Source organism: Brachyhypopomus gauderio, chromosome 2 (genome assembly GCF_052324685.1).
Source record: "Brachyhypopomus gauderio isolate BG-103 chromosome 2, BGAUD_0.2, whole genome shotgun sequence".
Taxonomy (NCBI): domain Eukaryota; kingdom Metazoa; phylum Chordata; class Actinopteri; order Gymnotiformes; family Hypopomidae; genus Brachyhypopomus; species Brachyhypopomus gauderio.
The window spans coordinates 35,712,597-35,723,173 of NC_135212.1; the positions used below are offsets into that span (position 1 = coordinate 35,712,597).

The window sequence follows — 10,577 nt, forward strand, 5'->3', positions numbered from 1 at the left end:
AAGCTACATTCCAGCAAAGGTTTATTTGCCCTGTAACTAAAATCTCCTAAATGTTTGTTCCCAAGTCTACTTCTCCTGAACTCATATGTCTGGCCAGGTTTGTTTGATGGATTTGTTTGAAAACATAATCTCAGAGTCTCAAGTTTGTATGTAATGTATTTCCCATGTTGCCTTGATCTTTGGAGGACTTCAGATCTCCTTCTCAGACAGTCTTGGTCTTCCTTCCTCTGAATAATCCCCTTTGATGTGAGATCTTTGATTGTTTATTGATTTATCTATTTCATAAGTATGTTTTGTGTTACGTGTGTATCTGTATGAACTCAGAAACGCGTTTATTTTTGCTGTTGTGTTTCTCTCACCGCCTTAAAATTCCCCACAGACAGGCCTTTCATTCGTCTGGCTGTATAAAATTCTCAAGGCACGGTCACAGTGCACATTGAGCATGAAACGGATTGCTGATGTGACATGGCAGTGTCATGGCAGCCACGGTTGTTCCACACAGCCGCCCTACTTCTCTGGCTCCTGCGCCCTGCTGACGGCGCCCCCGAGCTGGGCTGTGTCCTCTGGCAGGACCTGAACTCTGCGCTGGTCCATAAGGAGGGCCAGGTGATCCTGGCTGGGATGTTTCCCATCCATTCAAAGGGTTTGGAGCAGGAACTGAGCTTCCGCAGCTCACCGGGGATGAGGAGATGTAGGGGGTAAAGACTGCCACCCGCACAGGGACATGCTTCCTGCCGTACACGGACATGCTTCCCGCTGCACAGGGCCAGAGATTAAGGTCCCGCCAGAGGCTTTGATGTGGCGGTGCTCCTGTAGCACCTGATCCATTAACTAAATGTGCTGGGCGTTTGAAGGGGAAATGCTCCAGGCACATTTTGTTCATGCTGTAGCACTGGTTTCTTTTTTTGTTTGATTTTATTTTGCTTTTTTTTTTCAGGCTAAGCTTAGATCTTGGTAATTTTTGTTGATTGAATAGGAAACTGATGTAGTGTGTGTGTAGATAATGGTACAGGCATTATAATGATACAGATGCTTTTGTGTTGCTCTTTGAATGTCCTTCAGGCTGAACCTGCGTGCCCTCCGCTGGTCTCAGGCTATGATCTTCTTCATAGACGAGATCAACCGCAACCCTACTTTGCTGCCCAACATTACCCTGGGCTACAGGCTGTATGACACTTGCTGGCTGGTGGCTCTGTCTATGAGAACAGCTTTATCTGTAGTCTCTCAGCCCCTGAAGAGGAGCCAGACTGGGGCGTGTTCAGCCCCTACAATACCTGTCATCATTGGAGACTCGGGATCTACTCTGTCCATAACCGTCTCTAGACTTCTCGATCTGTTCAAAGTCCCAATGGTGAGGTCAGCCCAGCACAAATATGTTTTTGGATAGACACTGTCCTGTTTAAATACGTTCTGCTGTATATGTCCTCTCCTTCTCTTCTCTCTCTTTTTTCGCTCACTCTGTCTTTTTACTTTCTTTCCATCTCTTCTTCTCCCTTCTCTTTACACAGCACAGACTCAGTGTAAGATCACACCTACAGTGAACAGTTCTCTTGCAATTTCTGTCCAGCCAGGCTTATGTAAACACTGTGTGAGAGTTGTAATTTAATGCTGTTTTGTTTGTTTCCTGCTGTTTTAGTAAGTATTGCTTGTACAGGGTTCTGGCTGTCCCAGGCTCATGCTCTACTGTGTTCTCCTCTCTCCTCTCTCTTCTCTGTCTCTTCTCTGCCTCTCTCCTCCCTCTGCCCGGTTTTCTCTCTGAACTGTCAGGTTAGTTATTTTGCCTCGTGTGCTTGTCTCAGCGACAAGCAGCAGTTCCCCAATTTCTTCCGCACGGTGCCCAGCGACACGTACCAGGCTGCCGCCATAGCTCACCTCGTCAAGCACCTGGGCTGGTCCTGGGTGGGCATGCTGGGAAGTGACGACGACTACGGACACACGGCCACCGGCATGTGCACGGCTGAGCTGGCGCGCCAGGGTGTGTGCGTGGCCTTTCGGGTCGTCATTCCAAAAGTGCCATCTGTGCAGCAGATCCAAGGCATCGTGAGAATCATCCGAGACTCCACCGCACGTGTGCTGGTCTGTTTCGCCACTGAGGAGGACATTCAGCCAGTGATGGAGGAGGTGGTGAGGCAGAATGTGACAGGGAGGCAGTGGGTGGCCAGTGAGGCCTGGATAACCTCCACCCTCATGTCCACAACCTACCCTTCTCTTCTGGGCACAATCGGCTTCGCCATCCGCCGAGCCGAGATCCCAGGCCTCCAAAAGTTTCTCCACAGTTTGAAGCCTTTAGCTGAACCATATAACCCCTCTGCTCGAGAATTCTGGGAAAAGCAGTTTTCCTGCTCCTTCAACACGAGCAAACCAGCTGGTTCGGTGGCTGATGATGTCGAATATAATCGCCCCTGTACTGGAGATGAGAGAATCGAGGACACTGAGACAGCCTATAACGATGTATCCCAGCTCAGAGTCACTTACAACGTGCACAAGGCTGTGTATGCTGTGGCCCATGCCCTGCACAACCTGCTCATGTGTCCCAGACAAGAGAGCACCTCCAGGAAGCCACTCTGTCCAGACATCTCCAGCCTTCAGCCCTGGCAGGTATCAGTCTGCAAATTACCTATTTATAACACTAACTATCTTCAGACTAAAATTACACAAAAGTGATCCTCCTCACTGATTTTAAAATCTTGATTTGCCACTGATTAAAAAATCTGATTTTAAAATGTTGAGAACATGCAAACATCTGTTTTTCTTTAGGTGATTCAGTACCTGAAGGAGGTAAACTATACCAACGTGTTTGGAGACACCGTGTACTTTGATGAATATGGTGACTCTGCAGGCTCGTATGACATAGTAAACTGGCAGAAGGTGCCAGAGGGCAGGGCTCTGCAGTTCGTTACAGTGGGACGCTTTGACTCCTCTTTCCCAGCCAATCAGCAGCTAGTACTCCACCAGGACATCGTATGGCATGGTGGGACTAAGGAGGTGACATCACAGATTGTGACTGCTCAACTGCTGTTGTTAATCAAATTCTACTGGCGAAAATCTATATGCTGGCTATGCAGATGAAAAAGGAAATAACTAACTAAAACTAAAAGCAAGTCACTTTTAAGGCCTCTCCCACCCCCTTTTCTTCTCTGTCTCTGTCTTTTTACCTTCCTACCTTCCTTCCTTCTCCATACTGTCCCACTCCTTCACACAGGTGCCAGTGTCGGTGTGCACTGCCAGCTGCCTGCCGGGCTACAGGAAAGCCTCTCGTAAGGGTGAGGCGCCCTGCTGCTATGACTGTGTGCCATGTGCAGAGGGCACCTTCAGCAGCCACATGGGTACATAGCTTCACTCTCACAGCTCATCTTCAGCACAGTTTAGGGGTTTCTCCCCCCAGCCCAGTGGACCTGAGCCAGGGATGCAGAATCGTCCCTGTGACCTTTGATAACTGGAGAGTTGGAACTGTTGTACAAGTTCTTATGTGTCACTGAAAGCACATTTATTGAACAACATTACCTAACAACAACAATGCAGCATCAGTATCTCTTTCTCTCCTCCCTAAACACACAGACACCTCCCAGCAAAAGGAAACAGTTCCCTTGCAATGTGAGAGTGTGGGAGAAACAGATAATGTGGTAGAAAGCAACAAAATTGCTATCTCTATACTCTGAGCTGCTTCTTCCGAGAAGTAGCATAAATTTACACCCACAGCCATATTTATTTTCTCAACTTTGTTTTTTTTTAGAAATTAAAATCATTACATGGGAATCAGCAGGTTAATAAACATGGATTACAGGAGTTTGGATGTAACTGAGTCCTGAGCTCTGTGCTGGCTAACACTCACTGTGTGTTCTGCTTGTGTTCCCAGACCAGTCTGATTGCACCCTGTGTCCTGAGGAACTCTGGTCCAGCCCACAGCGCCTCAGTTGTGTTGACAAGCAGATCGAGTTTTTGTCTTACGCTGAGGGCTTCGGGATGGCCCTTGCTGCTGTAGCAATCCTTGGTGTAGTGGCCACGGTGACTGTAGCTGCCATTTTCCTCCATCACCGGGACACACCCCTGGTCCGTGCCAACAACTCGGAGCTGAGTTTCCTGCTGCTGCTGTCGCTAGGACTCTGCTTCCTGTGTGCGCTTACCTTCTTGGGCCAGCCCACACGCTGGGCCTGCCCACTCAGACGTACTGCCTTCGGCTTGACCTTTGCCCTCTGCCTCTCCTGCCTGCTCAGCAAGACTTTGGTGGTTCTCATGGCCTTCAGGGCCACATTGCCTGGAAACAACTTGGCACGCTGGTTCCGCCCTCCCCAGCAGCGGCTAGGCGTGTTCCTCTGCTCTGCCCTGCAGGGTGTCATTTGCATGACTTGGCTGACCACAGCTCCACCTTATCCAGTAAAGAACACCTGGCTGTACCGTGACCGGATTGTTCTAGAATGCCACCTAGGTTCTGTGGCATTGTTCAGCTGTGCGTTTGGGTACATTGGGTGTCTGGCTTCTTTTTGCTTTATACTGGCTTTCTTGGCTCGGAAGCTACCTGATAATTTTAATGAAGCTAAATTCATCACATTCAGCATGCTCATATTCTGTGCAGTTTGGATCACCTTTATTCCAGCTTATGTCAGCTCTCCTGGAAAATTCACTGTAGCTGTGGAGATATTTGCTATTTTGGCCTCAGGTTTTGGGGTTCTTCTCTGTATTTTTGTCCCCAAATGTTACATTATCATATTTATCCCTGAAAAAAATACAAAAAAATATCTCATGTCTCAAAATGTTGGAAGGTGATTTATATTATTGTGGTTGTTAGACAAAACCTTTTAACTCTTGTCATGGTGCTTCATAGTGTACTGTATCTGAAAACATATGCTCAAAAACGTTTGCATAACTGGCTGTTGATAAAGATGTAAGGTTTGTAATTCTTTTGAATTTTTATGCTGATGTTTAACTGATAAACCCAGAGGGGGAGATTGAGAACATGAAGTTTCTTCAAATTCTACCCTAAATATTATTTTGATTAAGTTATGAACTTTATGAAATATAATTTAATTATAAACTACAGAAAATGCATTAACAAATCAAATTGTAAAACCAGTGCTTTTTGTTTTTACCACCAGGGTGCAGTGGTCTTCCAGTGTGATTCATAAAATGCAGATGAACAATTCAACTGAGGTCAGCACTGAGCCAGCTTAAAATTGCAATTATATATCATATATATATATATATATATATATATATATATATATATATATATATATATATATATATATATATATATGACTACATTCATCTATCTACATAACCAAACAGACCCAGTGGTTTTCTCTATACATCATGAAGGCTGGTGTTCTCAGATGCTCAGCAAATTTTTGTTAATGAATGTGCATTGTATCGCTGGTGTGGAAACAGTACCAGTGAAGCCATTTTATGCTCAAGAACATCTCTTTTATTGCAACCTGAAGTATTTAAAAAGACAAACACAGAGGACAGGTAGAAAATAATTAATTCTATACTGGCAAATGACATAAATAACTAATAAATAACAGGGACGACAACATTTCTCCCAGCATACTAATAAAAACAAAAAGACAAGCAAAACCAAACATATGCACACAATTTAATTATTTAACAACATAAACATGAAAAATAATTTGACATAAAGGCAGGGCATTCTGGGAGTTCTCACCATGTTGTCTCTGTTGTCATAGTGGCCCTACTCCACAAGTCCAGAGACAGACACCACAGCCTAGACCCCCACCCGCCATGCGTCCGGTCACCCTTCATAGGATGAAAGAGGTCTCTTAGGTGTGCCACGTTTTTTACTGAGACACTTGCATCCTTGGAAAAAGTTATAGGCTTGTTGTTTAGCCACATGCCGACATCACCCTTGTGAGCTGGTTAATAGCATGGGAATCTCCTTGGCAGACCCTGCTCCAAGGATACTGTCCTCCTCTGATCATCCTCTGTGTTAGAGTGGAAAGTCAAACAAGCTGTGTGGGTGTACTTAACCACTGACTCAAAGTAGCAGCCCAGGTTACTCGCATGCCACACTGATAGAAGAGCTCCTCATCTAACTCCTGTGCCATCATGGCTGTGCTCTGGTCATGGTTTCCCCTTGGGGTCAGTAAAGTATAAAGTATATGCTGAAGCAGACACTGAAATGGAGCGTGTGCCCACTGGTGTCCCTTAGTCCCACAGTCCCTTCCTTGGTATGCTGTGGTCATGATTATGCACTCATCCAGCTCTTCCAGCAGAAGTTTGCCTGCATCAAAGTCCCCAGCCTTGCACCCATAGAGGTAAAGACAAAAATGGTGCAGCCGCACATGACAGCGAGCACAAGCAGTATTCAACCACTCTGTCAGTCCCATCTTGTATCTGTGAAAGGATAGTGCCAATGCCTTTATCAATGGTGTCTGTGTCCACAACAGACTGTCCTGGTAAATGCCTGCACCGGTGCCTCACATAGCCAAGCACAGAGAGCAGCAAATGTTCTCTCAGCCTCCATGTCCCCCTTCATCATGAGCCAGTGTAGCTGTGTGGCTGTATTGGGAAACCCATGCATGAGTCACAATAGTACAAAGCCATGAAACTAGTTCACAAGCCCAGCAAGTGTGGGCCTTTCGCAAATTGCTTTTGCCTTTGCTGGCATGCACAAAACTCATTCACGTCTGGAAGAGATTCTACTGTTTTGGATAAAGCTAGAGGTTTGTGGATATGAAAGCTTGGAATTCCTGCTTCAGGCATGTGTGCCATCAAAATACCATCAGGACCAGTACATCATCTTGGTAGATGATGCCCTGATCCGTAGGAACGCCGACAAGCACGACAAGTTCCACCAAATGCTCAAACATGGCTGACGTTACGAAGCATGAAGTCTGTCAGCATGAACTATCACAGTACTGCACCCAGTGTGAACACCATCTTCTGTTTGGCATCCGAAGATAGTGCCACTTGCTGATATCCACTCTGCACATGTATCATGCTGAACCAAGTGAGCTGATCTAAGGTATCATCAATGCGTAGGAGTGAGTGTAGGTCAGGCATTGTAACAGCTCTGCTCCATAAATAGTCCATGCAGAAGCACCATCTGTTACTCTTTTCCTTTGTCAGGACCACTGGTGCTGCTTCTTGGGCAATGGGAGACAGTGGAGACAGAGCCAAATCGGTACAGCATCACCAGTTGGTCCATGTACTGTCTCCATGGCTGTGAAGATGTCCCTATGGGGTGCATAAGCTCCAACAGGCCCTCTTCCTACTCCTTTGTAAAAGCCGAGCCACTGTGGTGCCACTGTTTGTGTTCCACCTACAGCACCGCACAATCTTCCTCTTGCCCTGCAACCCTCCGTGCTCTCTGCTGTCTTCATCATACACCTCATCATCAGTGTTGACGAAGGTGCTGCTTATGTGCACTGCACGAGGCCCTCACGGATCCATCACTCAGCACTGGTACCAGTTTTCCACCAATAAGGAAACAGAACCATTCCTAATTCTGAATGGCTTGGCGCATTTTCAAAACAATAAATGGGCTCCTGAACCCGAAAAGTTCAGTCCCATCTGGAAGCAAAGCGTAGTAGGAGGCTTGTCAGGTTGTAGAGGAAAGAGTTATCGTTCGGTGGATCTGGACAGAGCAATTTTCCAGACCAGTATGTAATGCATACTAACCTTCAACATGACAGCACTCCCCACCCCCAGAGATCCACCAACTGCTTCTGAGGCTGCATGATCAGCTTCTCCAGGACCGGTAACTTCCCTAATGCACAACAAAAGCCAAACTGTCAGGGAGTGCTTACTCGTTGCCTCTCTCTACCACTACCCACCACGGACAGCTAGGAGGCCGTCGGGCATGTTATGATTCATGCATATTTAAAGGCAACGGTTAAAAAAATCTCACACTCAGCAGACAGACAGAAAACAAACTACGGAGGAAAATGCCAAGAAGGTAAATAAACAGGAACACATCAGAAGGAAGGCAACATGTCTTCCATGTCTTAGGATAACTAGTCCTAACATTAATCCTAATCCTAACACTAGACAGTCAGCCTAACCAAATTCATACACACAACTTGATGTTTAAACAGTCATTTTAACTAGATAGGTTTTCAGAGAGGCACACAGCATGGTAAGAGTTCTACTGGTCAGCTCCCCAATCCCGGACACCACAGTATGATTATGTAGAAATATACCTAACCTTTTCATTTCATTTAGGGGTTTTTAAACCTTAATATTTTTAATTAGGAGCATGTGCAAACTTGCACTGTGTATTTTTTCTGTGCAATGTTTTTTCACAGCCCCACATATTTTGCCATGCTTTAAATCTGACATGACCTGACAGTCTTAACATGAAACCGAGATCATAAATGTATCCACAAGAAAAAGACAAATCTGCTGCTCTGTTCACAAGAGCAGTGCCAGCCCAGATCACTCCCAGAACACTCCCAGATCACTGGACAAAGTGCTGCTGCCATCTCCTCATACTTCTGGTATTCTGGAAAATTACTGCAAATAGGGCATGATGCTCATAGTCATCTGCTGGTCTGCTAATGGATGGTAATCACTCATGTTAGCCCGAACTACTCTCAGCACATCCAATCATCTCTATATTCACTTTGCATAATTTCCTTAAATAACACCACCTTGTTTTTTTTTACTTATATATATATATATATATATATATATATATATATATATATATATATATATATGTGTGTGTGTGTGTGTGTGTGTGTGTGTGTGTGTGTGTGTGTGTGTGTGTGTGTGTGTGTGTAATATATATATATATATATATATATATTACACACACACTATATTGCCAAAAGTATTTGCTCACCTTCCTTGACTCACAAGTGAGCTTAAGTGACATCCCATTCCTTCATAGGGTTCAATATGACGTTGGTCCATCCTTTGCAGCTAGAACAGCTTCAACTCTTCTGGGAAGGCTGTCCACACGGTTTAGTGTGTTTATAGGGATTTTTGACCATTCTTTCTGAAGTGCATTTCTGAGGTCACATACTGATGTTGGATGACTAATCTGCTCTAATTCATCCCAAAGGTCAGGACTGTGCAGGCCAGTCAAGTTCATACACACCAGACTCTGCCATCCATGTCTTTATGGTCATGTTGGAAGAGGAAGGGGCCAGCTCCAAACTGTTCCCTCAAAGTTGGAAGCATGGAATTGTCCAAAATGTCTTAGTATGCTGAAGCATTCAGAGTTCCTTTCACTGGAACTAAGAGGCCAAGCCCAGCTCCTGAAAAACAACCCCACAACACAATCCCCCCTCCACCAAACTTTACACTTGGCACAATGCAGTCAGACAAGTACCATGCTCCTGGCAACCGCAACACCCAGACTTGTCCATCAAATTGCCAGATGGAGAAGCACAATTTGTCACTCCAGAGAACGTGTCTCCACTGCTCTAGAGTCCAGTGGCGGCATACTTTACACCACTGCATCTGACGCTTTGCATTGCACTTGGTGATGTATGGCTTAGATGCAGCTGCTCGACCATGGAAACCCATTACATGAAGCTTTGTTCTTGAACTAATCTGAAGGCCACATGAAGTTTGGATGTCTGTAGTGATTGACTCTGCAGAAAGTAGGCAACCTCTTCGCAATATGTGCTTCAACATCTGCTGACCCCGCTCCATTAGGTTACGTGGCCTACCTGAGTTGCTGTTGTTCCCAAACAGTTCCATTGGCTTATAATATAGCTGACAGTTGTCTGGAATAGTTAGGAGCGAAGACATTTCACGACTGGATTTGTTGCACAGGTGGCATCATATCAAATTTTCATGGTGGAATTAACTGAGCTTTCACAAATGTTTGTAGAAACAGTGCTTAATTTTACACACCTGTGGTCATGGAAGTGATTGGAACACCTGACTCCAATAATTTGGATGGGTGAGCGAATAATTTTGGCTTTAAACAATATATATAAGTATATTAATATATATATTATATATATATTGGGGAGAGGGGGGTTACGTTACAAGAAAGAGAAAGTTGTCTCTCTCACAGACAGAGAGATCATGGAAATATTATTTGTTTACATAACTAAGCAATCTATTGGTCCTTAATATGTCTAATGTCTTTATTTGTTAAATGCCATGAAATGTTAAATGCCTTGATATGTTTTAGTTGCTCTATTAGGGGCACTGCAGTACTACATCATGCACATACGCATGTTAATGAAGTTAACAGTTTTAAAAACAGTGATGACACAACGCTTATCACTGGGTGCCATCGCGTGTAATGCAGTACAGCTCAGTGTAATTTCACATACATGCCTTATCTGTGCTTTACCCGTCGGCTAGTCAGGAACCTCTTCTCAGTGTTCATCTCTCCCACGTCCCACTAACTCAGTGGTTCTCAAACTTTTTCTCATTCCCCACCTCAGAAGAAGAGGTAATTCCATGCCCCACCTGTCTCATATCACCCAAGCAAAATGGTAATAAAATACAAATGGTGGGTGGCAATCGTGATTTGTTGACGGGGGGGGGGGGGGGGGGGTTGGGGGTTGGCGAACGTAATTTGTTGACCGGGGGGCCGGTACAAATTCATTAAAGGGCCGAATCTAGCCCTGGTTCACACTGTTCCGTAGACA

The 10,577-nt window shown here is 45.1% G+C and overlaps 1 protein-coding gene across 1 annotated transcript; it reads left to right on the plus strand.

Moving 5' to 3' along the window:
- The first annotated feature begins 567 nt into the window (after positions 1-567).
- Positions 568-4,764, plus strand: olfcw1 (olfactory receptor C family, w1). Its single transcript, XM_076997491.1, has 6 exons — positions 568-698; positions 1,063-1,351; positions 1,768-2,598; positions 2,758-2,985; positions 3,203-3,326; positions 3,857-4,764. Exons 1-6 carry the CDS (start codon positions 622-624, stop codon positions 4,762-4,764), a joined length of 2,457 nt encoding a protein of 818 aa, XP_076853606.1. The 5' UTR covers positions 568-621.
- The last annotated feature ends 5,813 nt before the right edge of the window (positions 4,765-10,577 follow it).

What these genes read in the sequence shown, in the direction of transcription:
- olfcw1 (XM_076997491.1), top strand. Translation starts at nt 622, where the DNA reads ATGTTTCCCATCCATTCAAAGGGTTTGGAGCAGGAACTGAGCTTCCGC. An exon ending in ATCTGTTCAAAGTCCCAATG is followed by an intron (nt 1,352 to 1,767) that starts GTGAGGTCAGCC and finishes CTGAACTGTCAG; the next exon opens with GTTAGTTATTTTGCCTCGTG. An exon ending in GGCATGGTGGGACTAAGGAG is followed by an intron (nt 2,986 to 3,202) that starts GTGACATCACAG and finishes TCCTTCACACAG; the next exon opens with GTGCCAGTGTCGGTGTGCAC.